Source organism: Stegodyphus dumicola, chromosome 2, assembly GCF_044657685.1.
Source record: "Stegodyphus dumicola isolate Sdum_Otavi_A_Nest chromosome 2, ASM4465768v1".
NCBI classification, from domain to species: Eukaryota; Metazoa; Arthropoda; class Arachnida; order Araneae; family Eresidae; genus Stegodyphus; species Stegodyphus dumicola.
In genome coordinates this window covers 191,365,477-191,392,083 of record NC_140769.1, presented here as the reverse complement: position 1 = coordinate 191,392,083, position 26,607 = coordinate 191,365,477, and the positions used below count along the sequence as shown (strand labels likewise).

General features: G+C 30.5%; 1 protein-coding gene across 8 annotated transcripts in view; it reads right to left on the bottom strand.

Moving 5' to 3' along the window:
- Positions 1–26,607, bottom strand: part of Ziz (dedicator of cytokinesis protein Ziz) — a 292,231-nt gene that overhangs the window by 104,909 nt on the left and 160,715 nt on the right. For 6 of the 8 annotated variants that reach the window (XM_085811589.1, XM_085811587.1, XM_085811582.1 and 3 more), the window contains 6 exons: positions 22,328–22,474; positions 22,040–22,123; positions 18,021–18,141; positions 7,349–7,369; positions 1,938–2,116; positions 282–549 (listed from right to left, as the gene is read on the bottom strand). In XM_085811589.1, the coding sequence (XP_085667715.1) occupies positions 282–549; positions 1,938–2,116; positions 7,349–7,369; positions 18,021–18,141; positions 22,040–22,123; positions 22,328–22,474 (820 nt within the window). The remainder of the gene's footprint in view (positions 1–281; positions 550–1,937; positions 2,117–7,348; positions 7,370–18,020; positions 18,142–22,039; positions 22,124–22,327; positions 22,475–26,607) is intronic. The other 2 variants (XM_085811583.1, XM_085811585.1) reach the window with 2 other exon arrangements.

Here is a 26,607-nt window from a genome sequence, read left to right as displayed (position 1 = left end):
AGCAATGTTACACATCCCTTAGCCATAATACTATTATCACATGATGCAATCAGATGTGCAGCCATATTTCTGACTCCCCTATAGATAAATCATATATTTACTTTTGCATTTCTTTTACCATCACTTCAGTTCACATTTGCATTTTTTACTTATCTAAATTTCAACAGCATTCAGTTTTGATTAATCACAAAGTCATACCATTTGTTTATTTCTAAAATATTTAAAATGTATATATATGCACATTTATATCCAAACTTTAGTATTATATTTTAAATACTTACACTGGCCAGCAATTATAGACAGAAAATTTGAATCTCTGTTTCTTGCAGATGCTGGAAGAGATCCTGTAGGTTCAACTGTACTGCGACGTGATAAAATTGGAGTTACAGGATTTGAAAAATTTTCAGTTATTTTGGATATACTCATTTTTTCCATTTTTACTGAAGGAGGTGGAGTAGCTGGAGGTGTTCTTAAACGTAAACTGCTGAAGTTCTCAAGCAAGATGGAAATAAATGGTAAATACAGTGATGCTATTCGAGCTTGATGAGCCTTAAAAAATACAGCCAATGTCATATTATGAAAGATATTGATGACATAAAAAATATAATTATACAAATCTTACACCGTATATAAGCTGAGAGTACATTTTTTTGGTCAAAAATTTGGCAAAATTCGAAACCCATATATAAGCCAAAAGAAAAAAAAAATTTTGCAACATTTAAACATGTCATCATGAGAGTGAAAATGTTGTCAAGCAGGCAAAATGGCTAGAGTATTTTCCAATCAACTTGCTGTACAGTAAAATACCAAGTGCCAATGGTAACAGTTAACACTAAGCACCAATGATGATAATTTCAAATTACAGGTAATCGTGTTTGCTGAAAATTCTACGAATAGCAACAGTATCACTGCTTGGCAATTCTCTAGAAAGTCAGGTGCAAATTTCGCCAACATCAGATCTTAAATTCTGGTAATTATGCAACAAACCATCATTGTAAAAAATTTTGAAAATAAAATTCATTTTCATAAAAGTAATAATTCATTTCATTTAAAAAGAATTTTTTTCAAAAACTTAGGAAATATAAAGTCAAAAAGTAATATATTTAGCAATTTACTGCTTGTGTCCACCTAATGGAAAAGTACCTATGTTTTTTGCAAGATTAGGAGACTGTTATAAGAGATGATTCCCTGTAATTTAGCTTTAGAAAAAGTTTAAAAAATTCTCAGCTTATACATGAAAATATATGGTATATCAATAAATTAAATATTTTAACCTATATAAAATGGAATAATTTTTCCAGTAATGGTTTAAAACAAAAAATAAATAATCAGAATAATCACAAATTCATTCATAATTTTTAAAATGAATTTACAGCATTTAGCTAAGAATTCTATTTCCCTTTTTTTAGTGATAGCATATATCATTAGAAAAATATTTATCTATATGTCTCACTATTAAAATGTTGGCATGTTAAGGTTACAACCAATAATATGATTTTTGAAATATATTTATGATAATAAAAAGTTAATATGATTCACAAATTGTAAGGATTTATCATTTTATAGCACTGACTTTAAAACACTTAAGCTGTTTTAAAATGCTATTCAAATTTACAAAATTTTGGTTCTCCCAAACGTTTTTGCATTTTGTAGTCCACACAAGTCTAATAAAGCTGACAGTTCATTGAATAAATTCTATTTCTTAATTTGTTACAGGGAATTAAAAGAAAGAAAACCCAGAATGAGCTGCTAATTATTCTGTGCATCAAATTAGACACACATACTGAATTTTATCAGCGATTTTGTGGAAGTTTAAGAATTATTCTTTAAAATAAAGGCATATCAATGTTCTTCATATTATATTTAACATTTATAACAAGATTAAATTTTATAAATACTACTTATGCCTCTTCCTCTAAACCAAAACAATACAATACCTTTCCTTGGTAGCGATCATCAAATGCATGCTTTGCTAAAAGATTTCTGAAAACTGAAATAGCTGTTTGCCGTATCTCATGGACCTCACATAGAGATGCCCTTATTTCTTGTAATAAAGTACCCAGAAGAAAGTGATGGCGGCAAAATTCTTCAGATAAACGATATTCATGTTCAAAATCTAAAAATGAATTAGATTTCTTATTTTTAACAGCCAAAATGTACGAGAATGTTTCAAAAATTCTACATACCTACATAAGACCCAATACAAAAGGCAAAAAGAAATACGAAGGCAACAAGCTCCTCCAATGCCACTATTTTAAAAGCCAGAATATAAATAATTCTATACACATATGTAAGCACATCAATGATTTCACTCAATATAAAAATAATGCTTTATATTACACACAAACAAATATACAAATAAAATTTTTATGAATTTTATTTTAAAAGTTTTCAAAGCTGCAGGCATATCATAACCTCTGTAATAAGATTAAGTATGAAAAAGATTGAGTTCCGATTTATAAAAGTTCAACTTTGCATATTAAAAGAAAAATTCATATACAAAACTAATAAACTAAATTAGTTTCACATGCTTAATGAAGTAAGTGCTTACAGTTAAGAAATGCTTTATTTTTACAAATAAGTACACAAAAATAAACATATATCAGAAAAGGAGACAAAAAGAACTAATAAGAAAATTGTAAAATGGCTATTATTTTTACTTGCTAGAAAAAATTAACATTTTACCAGTGGAGCATAATGTATTATAGTATGTATATATATATGGAAAAAAAAAGTGAAAAAGCTTATATTGAAGAAAAATGTGCAATCTAACTTTGTACTTTCAAAATAATGCATCATATGCACATTTAAAAGGTTTAAAGTTAGACTGAAATACACATATGAGATGCATTATGGCCTCATAATGACTGAAATGTGCATATGATGCAGTACACCCACTGTTTAGAAATAATTAAAACTACTGGCTGAGGACTAGTATTAATTAGATACTTTTGCCTATTAAATTATGTCAAAGTTTTAATAATAAATTCCTCAAAGAAAATATCACTATGATCATCAAGAAAAAAATTTTAAAAATGTAATGCAGCTGTATATGTACCTCAAAAGCAAAAGAAGGTGTCACTGATATATCTTCTTACGAAAAACAAATTATTTATACAGGAAATTAAAATAAATAAATAAATAAAACTCCACACTTAACATCACTAGGTGCTTAAGTTTGAAGTTTTAAATGTTAGCACTTAATTATAACTATAAATTATTAAAATTTTATTGATAATTAAAATCAAATAAACATATATTAAAAAATAGGAAAAGATTTGTTCCATTCTTGTTTATATTTGGAAAATGTAATAATGATTCCATTTTGAGTTGATTCGCTGATTTACGTTTCTATGGAATAATATTTAATGTTGGTCACAGTATACAATTTGTTAGGTTTGCACAAAATAAATATATATATATATTAATTAATTAATTAAAATTGCCATACAGAAGCATACAAATAATGAAATAAAGAATTCTGCTATATAAACTAGGAAATTCTATAAGTATCTATCACATCCCAATTCGCCATCCTCCTGAAGATTAATATAAAAAACCCTTTGAATACTTGTTCATCATGTCTGTTTTTGGTTCAATAACTTTAACATTTAGACCAATTAAAAATTTATTACTTTAAATGCATGCTTAAAAAATGTTTAAAATAAAAATTATGTAAATAATAAGGTAATTTAATTCAAAAATGCTATATTCTAATTTATTTTTGAAAAAAGAATTAATTATGAAAAGCAAATGCAAACTCATCCATCTACAGCAAGGATGTCAAACTCGCGGCCCACAACAAATATTTTTGCGGCCTGGCCAATATATCGGGAAATAATAATATATAAAAAAAACTGAAATGTTTCAGATTTTAAATTACGTCCAAAGGGGCGTTTTTTTAACGTTTTGAGTGTTACCTTTATTTATTAAATATCATGTTCTTTGCACTTAAACCATAAAATTCAGTTCAAGAGCAATATCGCAAAATAATGTTAAATTAAGCATATCTTTAGAATTTCCGATATACACAGTCTCGCGAGCTGGAGATAAAAGTATTTTTTTTCTATATAACGTTGCCATTTCTCGCTTTTAAAGCATTGAGTTTGTAAATCAAAAATTCGTTAAAGTTTTACAAAATATAAAATCTATAATAAAACAAATTCCAAATTTGGGATTTCAGATGCCCATATTCGCAGTAGGATTTCGTCATTCAAAATTCGATGGCTCTATGTACCATTGTTTTATCACAATGCGAGAAATAGACAATCATTTATGCAGATTTTTCATTATTTAATTTCTTCAAATATAATGCAGGACTAACATTTTGTGGCAACAGTTTGAAAAGTGAACCGACATTTATGAGTCCGACGCAAAATCGCAAAACGAAAAGAATAGTCCTTCAGGGACAAAGCCCCTTTGGACTAATAATAAAATAACATATCAACGAAGAAAAAAATTAAATGTTTACTGCTAAGTAATTAACGATAATTTATTCAGTGTTGTTAGATTACTCACAGCGAGCTGACACACACACTACTTAAATTACAAATGCGTGTGAGTAGCTTGCGTTCAGCTACCTTCGGCTTTTGGGGACACGTGCACTCAAACTTGTACGCATCCCCCAATAGCCGAATGTGGCCGAACTCATGGTCTCAGTTTTCCAATCATAGTTTTGTACAATATATTGGTGCATGCATGTGCATGCACTTTGCTTTATTATTAATTATTACTTAATTCATATTGTTACGAATTTCATAGTTATTTTCATTAGTTTTTTTATTTAGAATTGTAATTAGATTTGCTTCATGTTGCCTTAGCAACGCAGACGATTTTTGATAAGACAGCTGCGTTGGAAGGTTAAAAATAGAACAGCGCATGCATTTAATACCTAATAAATAAATATCTCGTAATTGCTGTTGCCATCCACAAAAATCCAGATATTTATAGATGTTTCAAGTATATTCGAGAAATTAATTATAAAGCTTATAAAAGTCGAGAACAAACAACTCATCTCAGTAGTAGCTGTAGTTCTAGCGAACTGTTTGTTTACTTAATGCTGTGATTGATTTGTAGCGATTTCGCTGTGAGATAGAATTAGTTTCTCTGTTTTGAATTGATTTTTGCTAAACATTTGACATTTTGTGATATTGTTAGAATGTTTTTGAAGAAATATTTCAGCATTTTGATTTATCTCTTGTGGAAAGAATAAATTTTTGTTAACTTTTTAACGTTAACCGTGTTTATTCCAGCCCTTTGTATTCAGTATGTCTATATCAAAACCAAGTGGTAGTAAAACTAAATGAAAAATCGCTGACGAACATAGAATATATCAAGTAAAATGGGAATTAGAATATTTTTTCTGTGAAATACGAAATATAACAATTACGAAGGATTAATGAGAGAAGAAAAGTTGATAGAGCTCAAGTTAGGAGTGAAAAAGCAACAGTCCATGTTTAGTAAAGTGTTGCAAGAAAGTGAAGTGGCGGTACATGCAAGCTACGCCTTGTCTGAGTTGATAGCTAAACATTTGAAGTCTTTTACTGACGGTGATTTCATCAAGGAATGCCTAATGAAAGCTGGAGAAATTGTTTGTCCTGGAAATGTGAAGGCTTTTCAATCAATTTCATTGTCTCGAAATACAGTTGCGGAAAGAGTTACTGATTTAGTTGCGAATTTAAGTGATCAGATCAAAGCAAAATCATCTAGTTTCGAAAGTTTCTCCATTGCCTGTGACGAGAGCATGGACATTAGTGGCAAAGCTCAATTAGCAGTGTTTCTTTGTTCTTGTGACAAGAATTTTAACATTTTTGAGGAAAACTGGAACTAATATTGATGCCTGGTACTACCACAGGAGAAGATATATTTACTTGTGTTTTTGGACTTCCTGCAGAAATACAATCTACCTTTGGCAAAATTAAATTCTGTGCGTTCCATCAATGACCGGGAAAAACAAGGGCTTCGTAGCATTACTAAGAAAAAAACTTAGTGAAATTCACGGTTCAAACATTCATCATATGCATTGTATTATACATCAAGAAGTTCTATGCACGAAAGTAATAAATATGGAGAATGTTTTGTCATATATAAAAAAAGTTATAAATTTTATAAGATCTCGAGGTTTAAATCAGCGTCAATTCACTGCTTTCTTAAGTGAGTTAGATAGTGAATATTCGGGTTTGTCCTACTATACCGAGGTACCTTGGTTATCTTGCTCCAAGATTCTCAAACAATTCTGGGATTTGAAAGAAGAAATAAGTCAGTTTTTAAAAACGAAAAATCAAGACATAAGTTTGTTTTACGATCCCATATGGATACTAGATTTATCTTTCTTGGTTGATATAACCAAACACTTAATCGATTTAAATTTATCATAACAACGAAAAGATCATATCATTACGAACATGTTTGACATAATTAAAGCATTCAAATGTCAACTAGTTCTTTGGGAAAAACAACTTAAAAATGAAGATTTGATGCACTTCCCGACGTGCAGCATGAACAAATCAAGTTTAGATGATACTTGTTCATATCAAAAATACGCAGAAAAAATTGCAAATTTAACAACTGAATTTGAAACGAGGTTTAATGATTTTAGTTCCCTCGAAGACAAATTTTTTTGTTTTCTTCGGTTTTCTCAGTAAGTATTTACTCAGTACCCAGCCATATGCAAATGTAGGTGATCGAGATTCAATGCAACTCAAATTTGAAAGCAAAATTCATTGAAGTGGGCATGCCTGAATTTTACAAATATTTACTAGGCAGGTTTGAAAATACTCGAAAATTCGCATATGAAATTATTTCCATGTTTGGTAGCACTTATCAGTGCGAGCAGTTATTTTCAGTCATGAAAGGTAATAAGTCTCCTATTAGAAACCGTATTAATGATGCTCACCTTGGGTCAGCGTTGAAAGTTATCACTGCAAACAAAATTTCTCCCGAAATAGGAAAGATAATAGCAGAAAAGAGATGTCAAGTATCAGGACGTAAACATTAAATTTTTCTTGTTCTTTTCTATATAAATATATATATCTATATATGTTTATTATGTGATCTTAAATCCATTTAGTGCGAATACAAGTTATTATATATGTTTATTATTGTATTATTTGAAATAAATCAACGTTTCTATGAATATTGATTTTTTTTTTTTTTTTTTTTTTTTTTTTTTTTTTTTTTTTTGTGGCCCGCCTAAAGTTAAACCTTGTTTGTTTGGCCCAAGTGTACCTATGAGTTTGACATCCCTGATCTACAGTAAAGCTGTACAGCCAGCAAACCAAAGCAAACTAGCAAAACAATTCTACCATGCATAAGCAACAAGCTGTAACAGCTGGTAACAATCACTTACCAAAAGATTCATCACAGGTTTCTGTAGCAGATACGAAAAGTTAATCAGACTGGCATTAAGTGATAAATAATTCACATTCAAGTTAATTTAATAAAATTTTAGAGAATAATAGATGAACTACTGCAAGAAATACAAGTACAGCAAATACATCTAAATACAATTTAGTGATAATGTACTATACAGGAAGAATAACAATGAAAATATATACATAGGATTTTCACATACAAAATACATACAAATACTACTTTACAACATGCAAGAGAATATAAGAAAAGATACTGAAAAACGAACATATCAACACAACCAAGGTGAAAAATATACATAGACTGGGGACATATACAGATAACATATATATCTATTTCTCTTTCTCTCTCTCTATATATACATATATGCATATCATAAAGGGTATATAGTTATTTCCTTAAACACTAAAATGAATTTTGAATGCAGAAAACCAGACAGTTTGGAAACTGCATCTGCCTGCACCAAATTCACTACATTCTAGCATAAAATATAAATTACATTGCCCTCAAAGGCAGATTTTGGTAGTTGTAATCATATTATTAAAACTATAACAAGTAGCAAAACAAGAGCACATATACAGAGTATTGACAGTTTAGTATGAAATAACTCCTCGCATACACCAATGACTTGAACAGAAGTCCTGAGGTACCAGTATCTTGATCACCAGCATATGTTTCTAATGACACTGAAAAAGTATAATCTTTACATGAAATTTGCCTAAAAAACAGTAATGGATGGATGGATGATAGTTTGGATGATAGTATGCCATGTTATACCTCAATAAGAAGCCTAAACTAGTAGTAAGGAGAGATTTGTATATTAAATCTTTGAAATTAAAAATAAACAACTGCTTAAACAAGTACAGCAAAATAATACCTATGATTCCTGAAATGCTGCACAACATTTAAGAAGAAGATCTTGCTTGAATCCAGAAATGGTCAGCTGCTAATGATGGGCAACATCAAGCATGTTTAACTATTAATACTGACAGTTCTGTAATTCTAGAAACATTACTGTGTCATTTTCTTTTCAAAATATCTCACCGATGTATGAATTCTTTGCTATAATGAATTGTGCCTGCTGACATGCATAAATTCTATTAGAAAATTTCTATCTGCCTGATGATGTCATAAATATAATAGACCAGATATCAAGATATCTGTATATAGGGCTCCTATTCAAATTAATGGTGTATGCAAACCATCTTTTCATACTAAACTGATGATGCCTGACTCCTATGCTATTGATTTTTTGGGGTAAGCTACCTCTCAATAGTTTTTATAACAGGACTATAACTTCCAAATTCCCTTCTAGGGGGCTTACCCTCATCCATATTATATGAGTTCTGTTACATACCAGTTCCTTTAGCACTGAAAGATAAATTTTGAAGTACTGCTGAAATTTAAATGAGGAATTTTCTGGTGGCAACCGCTACTTTTGCAATTTTAAAGAATAATATTTGAATGAACATTTCATAAAAAGTTCAAGCTTTTTTGTTCTATGTAAGTTTCAATAGAAAGCAGTGAAAATAAATGTCAAATATAAGAAACACATAATAAATAACTCTTAGTTCTGTTCTGTAAACACTGTAAAAAGAACAACAGAAAAAGGTATAGAAATATACAGTCTCAAGCTGCTATGTTTTATGCTAATGCAAATTACTGAAAGTATTCTACAACAGTTTATGTTCAGAGAATGGTACTGTGCATTTTATATGTTATTTCAAGAAAATCAATAGAAAGACACGTAAAATAAGTTATATTTCGTTTTATGTTTTGTTTTTGAATATCTATGTTTGATTTGTACTAAATCTATATAAAGATATGTTAAACCCTATATATGTTGGTATATTAAAAGTTTTAGGAAAATTACAAACTTTCATTTAAGCATGGCTTATTTACAAAAAGAAGCAGTATTTAATTGAATTAGCAGAGATACTATGTGTAATGACAGAGAAAGACTTTAGAATTCTTGAAATAAGTGCTATAATCACAAATCTCACATATGACATGGAGCTATGAAAGAATGTCTTAAGCGCATCATAAATGATTGTAAAGGAATGGAAATAGAACAATGTGCTAAGAGAGAGAAAGAAAATGAATGGTTGTTGTATAGAAGATATTAAAATTACAATCTAGTATTATCGCTAGTAGGGCAACAGTGTCTTCTTCTGTATATGCAGAAAAGCCTCAATTAGACGTGGACAAGTTAGTTTCTAATTTTGATCCTAACACAGCCCACATTCATTTTTTTCTCGACTTGTTTGAGAGGCAATTAACCCTTCTGAAAGTACCAATTTCAAAACAGGTAGTCTATCTTGTTGGTCTTCTACCCACTGATGTTGTAAAACTAGTAATTGCAAAAGAATCTTCTGATGACACTCAAGATTATCAGAAAGTTAAACAAATTCTCTTAAAGTTCTTCATTGCTTGGCCAACAAAAGAAAATCCAGAAAACACCTGGTGTGACTTTTATTTTGACTTACAAAACTATTTTGATGGGTGGTTTAAAGAATCAAAAGTCATAATATTTGAGCAGTTTAAGAACTTGATATTTGCAGATAAAATTAAGATGAAAGCCCCACCAGATTGTATGGAACATTTATTGTACCAATGGAGTAATTGGAATTGGTGAAACAACCCACTTCAGCTTGCGGACTAATTAAATTAGATATGCATGAAGAAGTCAGACATGTACAAAATAAAAATGATAATAAAGAAGTCCTTAAGTTTCAACAATGAGATAGTCCCAAAAATTATAGAGGTAATCCTCAATATACTAAGAGTGCTTCATCAAGAGATAATGCAAAAAAAAATGAAGATCAACCAACAGTTAGTTACTATGGCTGAGGGAAGTTAGGCTTTATTAAGGCTAAATGCTCTATCTGCTCCCACCCTCTGAAGAAAGCAGAAGCTGATTTCAGAGCTTTACATCTTTGGACATTCTCTGTAGAGGAGCTCAAGGCTATTCTTTTAAGAGAAAAATAAATGAGTTGAGATGGTCCCAAAAATTATACAGGTAATCCTCAATATACTAAGAGTGCTTCATCAAGAGATAATGGGGGGGGGGAAATGAAGATCGACCAACAGTTAGTTACTATGGCTGAGGGAAGTTCCTTCTCTGAAGAAAGCAGAAGCTGATTTCAGAGCTTTACACGTTTTGATATTCTCTGTAGAGGAGCTCAAGGCTATTCTTTTAAGAGAAAAATAAATGAGTTATCCGGAATTACATGCGTGCTGAAGCAAATCACACTATAAATGGGAGAAACATTACATTGTCTTTTGAAAGAAAGAGGAATAGAATTTTGAAAAAACCAGTATAAATGTTACCCTAGTTGACAGTTTCCAGAAAGAAACAGAAGTTTATATGACCCAAGTAGATACTGAAATTGAAGGACGATCGTTCTGAATAACTTTATTTGCCTTACCTATAGCTAAAGATAACAGAATGCTTTTAGGAACTTATTTTTTACAACGTGCTGAAATTGTTTTAGACCTTCCAAATAGTTAAATTTCTACTATGACATTAAATGGAAATTTAGCTTTAGTGATGCCGTTTTCAAACCACCTGAACATCCAGAAAATAATGTGGACTTCAATACACTACAATTAAGAGTAAATGAAGGAAGACAACTGAAAACCAAAGAGAAAAACTCAATGCTCTGTTAATGAAATATGACACTGTGTTCCAAACAGGAAGAGAAGCAACTTCCAATATTGAACTACCATGTAAATACCGGGAATAACCCATCAGTTTTAGTACAAGCATAATGGACGTCTCCAGCCACGAAAGATATTTTAAAGAAGGAGCTTGATGATCTGCTGGAAAAGAAAATAACAGAAGAATGTGAGTCTTGATATGCTGTGCCAATGGTTCTTGTGCCCAAACCAAACAGAAAAATTTGTGCTAATTTCTGGTTTGTTTGAATGGCTTTCAGACTGAAAACTGCTCTGGTCACTTTTCAAATATTAATTGATAAATTCTGAAGTGGCTTGAAATGATATGCTTGTTCTCCCTTACTTAGATGACATTAAAATACTATCAGAGACTATCAAAAAAACATGCAGCTGATCTAAAAGAAGTCTTCAAGAGACTGTTGCAAATTAAACTTAACGCTAATTGTGAGAAATGCAGTTTTGCTTGCAGTAAAATGAAGTATATTGGTCATTGGATTATTGGTGAAGAAGCAGAAGTTGATCCAGAAACAACCACTGCTGTACAGAAGATGCCTACTCCAAGAAATGTGAAATAAGTGTATTCTTTCTTGCAGACCTAATCCTGGTATAAAAGATTCATACCAAAATTTTCAGTAGTAGTTAGACCTCTCTAAGTGATCTAACTAAGAAGAACATAAACTAGACATGGGGACCAGAGGAATTCTTTCCAGACATTAAAACGATTTCTCATTAGCCCTCCCATCTTAAAGCAAAATGATGCAACAAAACATTATATTATTTGGGCGGATGTTAATAAGTTTGCTTATTGGTGCTATGCTATTAGAAGGAAAATGTTCAGAGGAACATCCAATAGAATACGCAAGCAATTTGTTGTCTACCACCAAAAGAAACTACTATACAACAGAATGATAAGCCCTTGCTGTTGTATGGGCCTTGAATAAATTCAGTGGCTACATTGATGGTCAAGAGATTATCATAGCATTTGATCACAAACCATTGAAATGGATTTTAAGCCTAAAGTCACCTATGGGTAGACTTGCTAAGTAGGCTATGCAATTACAGTCTTATAATTCGAATATGGAATACATCCCTGGAAGAGGTAATTTTGTAGCCGATATGTTGTCATATCCTGTGTGCAACCATGAAGGAGAATTATGTGAAGTTTACATGATAAACATTGAAATGCCAACCAAAAAGGCAGCAGAATTCTGTAGAGAACAGCTGATGGATACAGATCTTAAAAAGGTGATAGAATCTTTTGAAAGTGAAGTAAAAGATGAAAATTTTTCAAATAGAACCAGACAAGGTTATATAATGAATCCAGGAATTTTGCATCCCTTTCCACAGATTATGAATCAGAGAAAGCTCAACTAGCAGTACCAATGCATGAATGAAGAGAATTTTTAAATAGTATCATGATGCTTATATAGCAAGATACAATGGTGCTGAAGGGACATTACACAGAATTTTCAAAGGTATTATTTCACAGGAATGCACAAATACATCGCTGATCACATAAAAAAATTCGATGAGTGCAAATGTTACAAACTTGACATCCAATGAAACCTACTGCTGGTTCCTCATCAAGATGACATCAGACCAGAGGGATGACAAATCACAGAGAAACTGTATTGTTATCACAGAAAAACTGTATACTTTTCCTCCCTTTATTCTGAACTTGCCAGAGGAACTTTTGCTCTCCTCCCCTAAGATTAGAATTTGGATTGCGCTGCCATTGGTGGACAGCAGAAAAGTCGATTGTGAAGTAATCTTTGGAAGTGCCATTATGTAACATTATGCAATCCATTTGAGGTGTAAATAAAATGCTTGTAATTCTTTTTATGTTATGTTTAAAAGAAAATATTTTAATCACCATTTGCTGAGTGCTTATTTAAGGAAAGGAAATGCACATTCCTGTTATACAAGTAATTCTTTTATAAAAAAATAGCACTAGTCCCCAACTTATTTCAGTATGTGTATTGCCAGAAATCTGTTTAGAGTTAATTGTATATTTGAGCATTTCTGAAGCTGTGAAACAATGCTATATGTGTTGTTACTAAAAAAGGCTTTTAGTTCATAATCATCCTTTTCATGAGATTTTTTCCTTGTTAACTATGATCATGTAATAATCATCAGATATTTAATAATGGCATTCATTGGTCCACATTGGGGGGAAGACATTGTTACTGATTCCCCCTGTTATTTTGCTTTCTTATCATTACAACCACAGTTAAAGAGTAAGCTTTGTCAATCACTGCTAAATGCATTGTTCTCATGAAAGAAAGGCCTTATAATATATACTACATTTTTTAAGGATAACTTCCATTAGACTAAAAGCAAACATAGAAATCTGAGATAAATAATCACATGAAACAACATCACTTGACAAAACTGAGATAATTGGCAAGGTTATTCATATGGTTTTAAAGTGTAGAAAACTTTGCATTTAAAAATAGATCCCCAAGGATGCCAAATAAGCATTTTCCACATTGCTACAACTTTCATATGTCAACATTACTATAACTTAGAAAGATAAATCCATATTTTTACATTGTTTATGTGATAGAGAACCCTCTTTTCAAAGAAAAATCAAAACCACGATTTACTTTGATTAAATAACAGAGTAAAAACTCATCAGACTAAGTCTGAAATCATTTAAGCAAATTTAAGCTTTATCTTCCAACTTGCAGTCAAAAAAAAAAAAAAAAAGTTACAGTTTATTAGCTCTTAGAATTTGTTTCTGCCAGGTTATGATAAAAAAACAGTTCTTGTAAATAAAATACTAGATAAAATTTTATTAAATTCTATTCTGCCAATTAATTGTGCATTTCTTTTAACAATGGAAAAATATTTGCATTTTGAAGACCAGCAACACATTTTAAATTACATTTTTCCTTTTCATTGATAACATTTCACACATTACTAATAAACATATCAGATGGTTTGGTGTGAAAATCCCCAAATTTCATAAGTTGCAGAACTACAGGGCATGGTCTTCATGCCATCAACAATCTGGTAGCAGTGAAAATTGCTGATGCTTCTTTCTTTACCCATGGTACACTGTGGTAATTATTTTCCAATATTAGATCTACTTACAGCCATTATCAACTGCAGTCTGCCATATGACATAACAGTATACTGCTGATTTGCATATTAATTTCAAACTGTTAATACTTCATCCATTTTCCAAATTATGACTTTACAATTGTATTTTTTAATGAACTTAACTAATTCTGAAAAAATTCAGAAAAGGAAGCAGTTCTACAGCATTTGAACAAAGTTGTGAACATATGAGTTCTGTTCTCTTTAATTAAATACGTAGCGTATTCGGAAACTAAGTACCGTTTTATTCTAGCGCCGTCGCATTGCTGTGGTAGGCGTCCTGCGCATGCGCACTAGTCTTTCTTGTTCACTGACTTTCAATTGTCGCCATTTTGGTTGCTCTATGTTGTGTTTTCAGTTTGCTGTGCACATTCAAAATGTTTAAGACAATTAGTTCTCCCGCTGACTGTGAGATTCGTGCCGTGATTAAATTTTTGAACGCGAGGAATGTTAAACCGGCCGAAATTTATCGTCAAGTGACAGAAGTTTACGTTGAGTACGCGATAAGTGATGGAATGGTGAGAAAGTGGGTAAGAATGTTTAATGCAGGTCGAACAAATGTCCACGCCGAGGCTCGGAGTGGTCGGCCTTCTGTTGTCACCGATGATTTGGTAAGGAAAGTTGATGAAGCAATTCATGAGAACAGAAGCTTCACAATGACAACTCTTTCAGAGGCATTTCCACAAATTTCACGTACTGTTTTGTTCGAAATTGTGTCTGACCGCTTGAATTATCGCAAACTCTGTTCCCGATGGGTTCCAAAAATGCTCACTGATGTTCACAAAACAAAACGACTTAGTAGTGCCCTGACATTTCTCACGCGGTACAGTTATGAGGAAGAAAACATTTTAAACCAAATTGTGACAGGTGATGAAACTTGGGTGTGTCATTTCACATCAGAATCGAAACAACAATTGATGGAGTGGAGACACACTCATTCTCCGAAAAAAACAAAAGTTTAAAATGACCATGTTATCACAAAAAATCATGTGCACCGTCTTCTGGGATAGGAAAGGCGTTTTGCTTACTGAATTTCTTCCCAGAGGTGAAACCATTAAAGCAGCATGATATTGTGAGACTATAACAAAACTAAGGCGTGCCATTCAAAACAAACGAAGAGGAATGCTCAGTAAAAGAATTGTGTTGCTCCATGACAATGCTCGGCCCAATACTGCTGGTGTCGCTCAATCGTTAATTCGACAGTTTCATTGGGAGCAGTTTGATCACCCGCTGTACAGCCCGGACTTGGCGCCGTTCGACTATCACTTGTTCCTGCACATGAAGCGCGATCTTGCTGGCAAGCGCTTAGGATCTGACGATGACACGAAAAATGCTGTGGAGTCGTGGTTATCGAAACTGGCGGGAAGTTTCTTTGACGATGGTATACAAAAACTGGTCACCCGCTATGACAAGTGTTTGATCATTGGCGGAAACTATGTTGAAAAATAGTTTAAGACATGCATTTTCATGTAAAAATAAAATTGGATTCGAAAAAATTGTTTTACTATTTTTTTTTTCAAAACGGTACTTAGTTTCCGAATACGCCTCGTATATTGAAGAGTAAAAATGCTGCAACTACCTGCTTAAAAATATTTAAGCGTGAATGTATTCCCAAATAAGCTTTTACCAAGAAAACGCTAAATAAACTAAATATAAAAATAATATTAAAACTAATTACTTTTATGCCAACTCCTGTAGCTAATTTTTATTTTCTTCAGCATTCAACTGCTACCTGTTAAGGTATGAACTGCATGAATCCTCTAAGGTATTTTGTGATCCTATAGATGTTTTACATATTGCTAGTAAATGTGTAAAAAATGAATGATAATCACCAGAAAAATACATACTTTTTATGTATCCAGAATACCTGATATATAAAAAAGATAAAAAATTGTAATGAAGGGCACAGAGTCACAAGCATGCAATTATTATTTACTTCCTTTATTTTTCATTTTCTATAAATGTTTTAAATCAAATGTTTGGGAAATTATAATCAAACCATTCCAACACCTTCTGTTAATTAAATATTAGATTTAATGAGTATTTTTCAATTCATGGTACATATCCAGTTGAAAGAAGGCACTTTCAGAAGAAAAGATAACTACCACAAAAGAATGTATTGGACCTCTAATGACATTTAGGTAAATGTGTAAGGATTTCCCCCTTCCTTATATTATACCTTCATGGTATAGTTGGAAACATGCTCAACTAACAATTGGGAGTTCCAGAAATCGAATTCCAGCACGAGCATTACCGATTTTTCATGTTTCCTCCTCTGAAATTCATCTAGTGGTACTTACACTAAAATATAGTAGACAATATTTCCTCACTACTTGGATTTAAGGACTGGGTTCCCTGCTTTCCAGACCCCCTTTTAGTGAAGGAGAATGTAAGGAATTTTTTCCTTCCTCACCACACGCTTTTGTGGTGTTATTGGAAGTACATCTGGCCACCAATCAGATGGTCCAGAGTTCAAATCTAAGCAGCAGCACTGCTGATTTTTATGTTTTCCCCTCCAAAATAAATCTAGTGACTCTACAAATAGTAGCTGTCAGTGTTTTGTATTTGACTAACTGTTCATCAGATTTTTTTTTTTTTTTTTTTTTTTTAACATAGCCCAAAGCCACTTTCTCCATTAGCCTACTTTTTTCATATTTTGTATACTAGTATCAACATTAGATATATTATGTTTAGGTACCTTATTATCTACAAGATGGAAGAGAAAACAAGAATCATTGAACAAATGATTTTCTTCCAATCATTCAAGGTTGAAGTGCATACCAATAGTTAAATGTATGGATACAGTGTAACATAATGGATACTGTATAATAAAAATATTGCACATCTAGATTAATATATGTAAATAAGATAGCCTCTAATCATGTAGCTGCACAACCAGTAGATTTGTATAAATGTAGTTACACATTATTCTATCATCACAATTAAATTTAAATATTAATAAGCAAATCCATTCTGTTAAACTGTACCTGACAGGATAACCTTTGTTAACCTATAGCATCTGCACACTGTGGCAAACTCAAATAGTTCACAATTTTCTTTCCTCAGCTCATTTTCTCAAGATACTTTCATCTGGCTAACATAATTTATTATTTAACTATTTCACTCACATCCACTGCTTGCCTCACAACAAGAAAAGAATAATACAGATTAAAAGATCTCAGTAGTTACTTTTACTCGTACTATTTAATGACATATAGCATTCATGTTACACATATTATTTGACAATATAATATTGTGGTAGTTTCGAGTGTTAGTTCTTCAGTATTTATTCTGTATAAATCACTTCAGCTAAATGATATTCACAGAAATATTGAATGGCCCATTATTTTCATGATTTTATTTATTTATTTTGGAATATTACACTACTCACTATTATCGCTTTCTGCACTAGCAGTTGTTATAGTTAATGTTAATTTTCATTAAATCACACTTATAATTTCATTTGTACGCTTTTAGTCTAAATACTCTCACACAGTACTACTTAGTTTGGGCCTGAAGTACTGAAATTAAAAAGCACCAATATTTTGTTTTATACTTAAAAAAAATATTTTTAATAAAATTTCTTTAGGTATTGGTATATTAAAGAAAGTATCAGAGCTAGATTTCACAACTTTATATTCAGTACTGTCATGGCAGCATATGTGGAGCTCTAATATACACACTGAATATCACTGCAGTAAAGAAAATAGAGTATAAAATATATGCAGCCATAACACAGCCAGAAAAATAAGTCAGCATGTGTAATAACAATAACATAATCTCAAATATCACATGATAAAATCAAATAACTATTTTTAAAGAACCACTAAATAACTATACATAAGGGAAAAATAAATAACAAAATTTACCTTTCATATTTTTAGTTTGGCCATATACTCCAATGCTTCTCATAATAGGAAGATTAAGGGCTATGAAATGCTCATGAAGGCATACAATTTCTAAAAATTCAAATTTATATTCATGAAGGATCTGAAATAAAAAAAGTATATACAAATGCAAGTAAATATAGATGAATAAACAAACAGAGGGGAAAAATTGTAGCTGTTAAATATTTCCTGATAGAACACTAAATAATTACATTAATTTTCATCTAACACATTTAATTTTAAAATTAATCTACAGACAAAGAAAAATTAAAATTTCTTCAATACTCATTTATTTTGATATGTGTTTGCTTAATAAGTATATACAATGGCTTACATCTGTTTTCAGACACATGTATTTTTGAAATTTATTTACATAGATCTTGTACTAAATATTGAAACAAAGGCTTCAAAATTTCTAATATATAATTTCCCCTTTACTTTAACCTTGTTTGCTACAAAATAAATATCATAAATTCCTTCTAATAAAATAATTTATGCAAAAAGTGTTAATCAGGAACTTGCATAATAACTCAGACACTCAAAGTTTTGTAGATACGTTTTAGTAGGTAATGTTTCCCTGCTTTAATTTTTTTTTCAGACTAATATATATCACAAGAATTATCATCTGCACTTGTATATTATTACTTGGTTAGCAAAATATGTTGTTCCATATCTAAAATAAACATCGTTAAGTTGTTACAATTGACGATAAGTTTTGTTAAAAATTAAATGATTCATGATTTTAAAGATGGATAAAATATTCAAAATATCAAACAAATCCTTGATGTAAAGCATTCAACTTTCTTTGATGTTATAAAATAATGAAAATTGTATGGAACTCTTAGAAGTGCACTGAAGTTTGGACCACATTGCAGGTTAACACCAAGATATCAGAGATTTATCTTATGAAAAATCAAATAAGACCCAGTGCTGTAAAACTAACAGCAGACTTAGAACAATGGTTTGTCATCATATTTAACCCTAAAAAATCTTTACAGTACATGGATACGCTGGACAATAAGCAAGAAGAAAATTCTTCATCGAAAAGAAAACAAGGTAAATACACCTAAAGTTCACAAATTCCACGATTTATGACATTGAAAAAATTCTGTATTTGAATATGACTCAAAATTTAATATATTTGGATCTGAAGAATGAACTATTGTGCGGCGAAACTCAAGAATTGAAACCAGAAAAACTTACTGCCTACTGTTAAGCACAGTTAATGATTTGGGAATTTTTCGCTATCTGTGGAGTGAGAATTTTAGTTTTTATAAAATAAAAAATGTAGATAAGTATAAGTATATAAATATTTTTAATTAAAACCTGAAAGTATCTGCAAGAAAACTTAAAATACATTCAAGTTTTCTCAGGATAACAATCCTAAATATTGAGGCCTAACCTTTTGTGGTTATTATACAAGCATCCTTAAGCTATCAAAACTTCTCCATGTTCTTCAGACTGAAATCCTGTTGAGTATGTAAAGAGCGAGTTGGAAAAAAAGAATAAGGAAACTTGATTCTTCTTCCAAAGCTCTTATGGAGCATTATTATTAAAAGAAACAAAATGGAACATTCCTACACGAAAATATTTGTGGAATCCATGACAAAGGACACGAAAAATGTAACTTCAGCTAAATGATATTCACAGAAATATTGAATGGCCCATTATTTTCATGATTTTATTAAATATAAACTGTTTGTTAAAAGTGTCTGAACACTTAATGCAAGTTCATTTTCAGAATGCTTCGAATAAATTACTTTTTTCACCAACAATATTTTGAATAACAATTTTGAAAACATGCAGAACTTAAAAAAGCTGATCAAAATATAAGTGAAAGAAAGTAAAGTCGTTTTGCTAATATTTAGTAAGTGATATTTTCAAATAAAACTGAAAAACACAAGTATCTGAAAACAAATGTGAGCGACTGCAGGTAGAGGTGAAATATAGAAAATTTTAAAAACTGAATGAATTCATTCAGAATATAAAAGAAGACTTTTCTTTTAATGTAAGCAGCATTAAAGAAACATTTTCTTTCACTTTCATAAAACCTACGGCTTAAAAACATTTTTGGAGCAGCAGTTATCAGGTAAAAAGGCTATCATTCAACTAACTTTTTTTTACTTTTGTTAGCCCTGTACTGTACACCTGTGGTGCACAGGGAGACTGTATGTGTTCAAAATTAAAAAAAAAAAAAAAAAGGGGGGGGTGAAGAATTTTTACATTTTGTCAGAAATTACTCATTCATTGAAAAAAATAATTCTACTTTCTTGAGTGACATATTTTAAATTGCTATAATTTAGTTATTACCATAAGGCTTCCCAAGCTCTCTGAACCTTTGCTTTAAACTTAATTATCACAGTATTTTAAAAACTACCTAAATACTTTTTAAGTTAATTCAATCTACAAACACCTTTTTGGAATATATCAAAAATTGCTTTGCAATCCATACTTAGGAAACATTTAGTTAAAAATATTACCATACATAGTAATTAATTACAGACAGAGGGGCACAAAAATGTGTAAATTATATATGTATGGATGTAATTAATGGTACAGAGTGTATTCTGGATATGTAGGTCATTTCATTGTACATGAATTAGTAGACACCTTTGACCTTATCACCATATTTTTTGATGCACACATGCATCCATTGGATCAAGATGTTTATGACATGGTGACACGATGACAGGTATGGATAGTATCATAGTGGTATAAGTTGTTGATGAAGGTCTCTACAACCTCTATGTTTCACAACATGAACAAGGTCCATTCCCCTAACCAAAAATCACAGGAAGTTATATGGGAGATCGTGAATGAAAAAGAATGAAAAACATGTTGGTAGTGTCAACAATACATGCATTAACAAAATTTATCTCCAAAAATAACTTGCAAGGCAAGTAAAACATATTACTAAACTTACCTTTTAATTGGCATTTACATTAAATGGTAACATTTTTGTGGTCCACCTTGTATGCAAAGATTTATTGTTTCAATAACCACTTTATTACAGATATATAAAATTAGATGAAAATCAATCTTACACATGAATTGGAATTGGATTATCTACAGGAAAATTCTCAGTGTAGAACTTGCTGATACTTAAATGTGCTATTGGGAGATAAAATTATTTAAAAAATTGTCTTCTCTGCTTTGGGTTTGCTTTCTTAATGACGCATTTGCATCTTTACTGGTAAAAAAAGAGAATTAAATAAATGCCTTATCTATTACAAATCTGACTGCAACAGATTTCATTACAACCATTCAATTCATACTTCAAATGACCTATGACCTTCAATGATTAAATTATCTTCAATTCTATCTAAATCTCTCATCTTTTCTTCTTTTCGTCAAAATTCTAATTATATATAATACATTTGACAATTTATCTTACACATTTGTCTGTTTGCCACAAAATTGCCCTACATATTAAAAATGAAATAACAAATCTTTAGTCTTGAAACAATAATAATAATGATACAATTTAATGCTTTCATAAATTGCAACTGCAAAAAAGAAATTGCAATATATTTATTCTTTTTTTATCATTTAAATAGTTAGACGATTTTCATTAAATTTTAAACATTTATTGCTTAGGATGCATTTGATTATTTGGAAACCTATAGCAAATTCCTAAGTGACATTTCGCAACATATGAATAACTATGAAAACAGTTAAAATTCTCAATATTTTAAAATAACCTTTCAAAAATAAAAAATAAATAAATAAAAAAAAATCCCTGAATTACAGAAATTAAAACAGAAAATATAAACATTTGTGTAACCAGTATATGAAATCTAATAACCATATATCTACCATATAAGAAATGTTCAAACACAAATCATATCTGCTTAAAATGGAGATTTTAATCAGTCTACATAAGCAAATTAAAATTTTTATTAGAAGCAAAAAAATGCATGCATGTTAAAATAAAAAGTATTAAGGGAAAAAAAGAAAAGAAAAGAAAAGATAATTATACTAATAAAAAATAAAGTCATTACCTTGACATCGTTTGGAGTAAACTTCTCTAAATAACTTTTAATCAATTTAAAAACAAAACCACGATCCATAAGGGAAAGGCTTTTCTGAAATGTGACAATAAAGAAAGGTAATGCATAATTATGATATTTTCTAATGTGTAATAAGAGAAAAGTAAAGTACCAATGAAACTAAAACAATTCATTCTACAGAAACAGCTATTTAATATGATCATATTTTGATCATAGGACATTTGAGCATGGAGTAAGTCTGCATTTTCATACAAAAAACATTTACAGGAGACAGCATACTTTTAAAAAGAATGCAAGGCTTAAATTTGCTTGCTTTGTTTCAATTGGCAAATCCTTATGTTTTTGAATAATATGAGGCACAAGTCCTTCCACAAGGCTTCGAATACATAACTGGTAATCAGCAGGAAATCTTTCCTGGCGAAGCATCTGAAAGATGAAAAAAATTATAATTTTATTAAGGTACATTTTAATATAAACTACACATGAATCAACCAATTTCTTAAATTAGGAATAAAAATTAAAGAAGGGCAGATACTTAACACAGAAACAATACCTGCAACAAAAATATTATGGACTACATTGTGACTATTAGAGTTAAAATGCTGTTAAAAATATTATCTCTTAAAATAGAAATAATATATGATTAGTAGGCTTTAAGTATTTCTCTAATAACAGGCAGCTAATTAATGGTACTGCATCACTTCACATGCAGTTTTAAAAAATACTGCTTCTAATATAAAAAAAGAAAATTACGAAAAATTTGCTCTGAGTTTATATACTTGGAACATAAAAAATATGAATCAAAATAATTACAATTAAAATCAAAATTTTATACATGATGTCAGTATTAGCAATATGATTTCTCTCTTTTATAATAAAACCCATTATTATGTCAAGCTAATTTATATATAAATCCCTGACCAATAACAAATAAAAAACACAACAGTAAATCATCAAAAAGCATTAGGAGTACTGTATTTATTACGTAACTATTTTAAGCTGCCATCATAAATTTCATTTAATTGATACTTCGATGTTCACTGCACAAAAAAAGGGGGGGGGCAATTCTATATCTCCCGTTCTACTGGGCCAATTGACGAAATTTAAATTGCGTTTTCATGTCTCGAAAGCATGGCTTTTATATATTAGATTTATATATAGCATTGTTCTAACATACGTATTTTAGCATAAAATCGGACTTTTCTGAAATAACATACCAATTTTTTTTCATATTTCGATTCTACAAATCAAATTATGCCTAGATATTAAATTTTGTCAAATTTGGTGTGAAATTTACAGAGAAATTCAAAAATTTATCTTAGTGAGTTTTCTTCAGTTTGCAGCAAGAATAATTTACTTGGCAAACTTTTTAATGTATGGTAGCCTATTTTCCTTTCCCTTCCATTCTACAGGAGTGGAAAAAAAGCCACATCCTTCCTACCTTTTTACATTGTGCATGAGTGGGAAAAAAGTCACATCATTCCTACTTTCAAATAATTTTAACAAGTGCCTAAACATTTGATGTTATTATCGCTTTCAACAAATATGCTAAATTTCAAAATGCGCCAATATATATATTCACGTATACCTTCGGAAATTCTGAATAAAAAACTGTAATTTTTTGCCGTAATGCTTAGAAATACATCTACTTTAAGATGATGGTAAAAATTTTATAGGTTATAATTCAAAATTGTTTTCGAAAAATTTATAAAAATTATTTAAAAATACAAATTTTAAAAATAAATTGTAAAAAAATGGGCGAATTTTATTTGGAATGAGCCTAAATTTCGAAACGTGAAAGTAAAAATAATAAAAGTTTAATAAAAAAAGAGATATTAATAAATATTTACCAAATTCAATTAACATTGAGAAGCTAAAACTTTGAGAGCTAATTTTTTAAAAACTACTCGTGCGATTTTTACAAAATTTGATAATTTGGCATAATTGAGTCATAGAATCGAAATATGGAAAAAAAAAGGGCATATGATTTCAGAAAAAGTCGGATTTTGTGTCAAAATACCAATATTCGAACAATGCTATATATAAATCTAATACATATCCTAAGTCGCACTTTCGAGACATGAAAAATGCAAGTTGAATTTCGTCAATCGGTGCAGTAGAACGGAGATATAGAGCTGTTCCCCCCCTTTTTTTTGCACGATGTAGATTGAAGAAAAATATAAAATGGAATTTATTGAATAATTTTGAAAAAGATAATTAATTCACACAGTGTTCATTCTTAAAATCAAGTCTGTATAAAACTTATAGTCAAAGGCTGTCATGTAAATATTGGCATTGAAAATTAAGGTTTTCAACATTATCAGTTAATAAATTTACAAAACTTATAATTTCTAATCAACTTTAAATCATGTAAACGTGCCTAGGCATATTTTTTTATTCTAATAATAAATACTACTACTACTACTTGAGGAAGGGAATCCAGCTAAAAAAAATATATTTTTATTCCTATCTATTCACCAGAGACAGTACAGTGTACGCTTGATTATCCAGGCCAATGCTAGGAAAGCAGTTCACGGATAAATGAAAAACATGGATAATCCAAACTATCAATTTTCATGTATATTGTATGGTGTTTATTTCTCTAAAAAAATTTTTATTTTACTTTATTTTTGAGAACGTTTAATATTTGTGGAATTTCACTGCATATTTTTTACAAGTGCTATTTTATCACTGTATTCGAATCCCCTTTGTTCAACGAATTCCAATAAAGTTTTAACAGAAGTCATTGCTGTCTTGAGACTAATGTAATAGTCATATTTTCTTCACTTGTATTTTTAGTATCACTTTCTGCTTCTTCTGTTTTTGTGACATTTGAAATGATATCTACATCACTTAAGCACTGAAAGCCTCAGTCAAATTGTCTCGGTATTTCCCAATCATTACGTTTGATGAATTTTACATTTTTAATTTTTCGGCATACAGCTTCAATTATTGCCTCGACTTCTTCATAATCAGATGAATCTCTGACTTCTAAATTAGGAAGAATCTTTCTCTATGCTTGCAATGTTTGTTTTTACACACTTTTGTACACTGCACTGAGTGTGCAGGTGTGGGCACTGCCATGCACAGATAATCAACAATACACCGTAGTTTGTACCTGATTCTCAGTGTCCTGAGAACCAGAACACTCAAAGCTTTCATACTTCAGGAACAGAGAAAAAACTTGCTCTTATTTTAACAGAAAACAATTTTTAAACCTTAAACAAGGAAAAATAAGAACTTTCTGGCATTATCGAAATATATATTAATGATTCACTTTAGTCTTCTTTTATGGAAGAGTAGAACCACAGAAAATTATATAACTAATTGTAATTAATTTTTAAAATACCTATGCAAATTTTCATTTCAAACACCTAAATTATTTCCTTATAAATTTTGGTAGTAATACAAATCCATAGAGGAATAAAAATTTTTTAAATTTTAGCTTCTGTAATATAGCTACCTAGACATAACAGAAAGAAAGATCAGTGTTATTAATGAAAACTTTACTATAAAAACTGTTTTCTGATTATAAAAAATTTGATTACTAGTAGTTAATTGCACTAGTTTACAAAAAAAAGTTTATATCACATTTTTTAATATGTCTTCTAAGAATTCCCTTCGTATTATAACTCCCGTTATCTAAATAGCACCAGGATCACTTTAAATTGGCAACACATTGTTAAGAATTTTGTTTTTAGATAGGTAATTTTTAGCGAAATTATAAGTAAAAATGTTGTATTTCTTTTGTATAACGTAGCATGAATAATCTAAAGAAAAGCTATGCCAGAAAAGTAAGAATACAGTGGCAAGACCATCTAACATTGAGTAAAGGGGTATCTCAGTAATTTGTCAAGATATCACCAAGCTGACAACTTTGTTGCCAAATTTGATAAGAACCTGCCAAAAGTCGCCACATTTGGCGACCATTTGGGTCCGGTCCCTGTATCACTTCAATAAATATTTAATTGAATAAATATTTAATTGATATTATAAATAAATATTTAATTGATCATTGTCAAAATAAATATTTAATTGATCATCATCAATAAATATTTAATTGATCATTGATTAGATGTAACCATAATCAGACCCTCATATTGCTTTCCAGTAATTTTGAGAAGCAGAAAGTACTAGAAATATCTCGGTGGCCGGTTGAAAACTATAAGAGGCCGGAGAGATAGTATCTGCTCTCAGTTGCTTAGTTATTGTTGCTGAAAGTCTTTCGTTTAGCGTGAGCTCGATATATCCAAGTTAGCTTTCTCTTTAGATGCGCTTTGTACTGCCTTCTGTTTAACACTCTTAGTAGTTTAAAGTGTAACTACTGATTGTACTCTGAGACACAGTGAACATCTGTCCGAGGATTTCTGTGGAAAATTCGAGAACTTTAAAGTGTTTCCTTTGATAAAAGTAAATTTTATTAACCTGTCATTGGACCAGTGTGCGTTCAATCTATTACGAACTGGTACACACACAAACCATCACCTAATGGCTAGGAGTCCTAGCAGGGTCACTTACAGTCTGCTTATGAAAAGAGCTCAGAATAGGCCATATGTTCT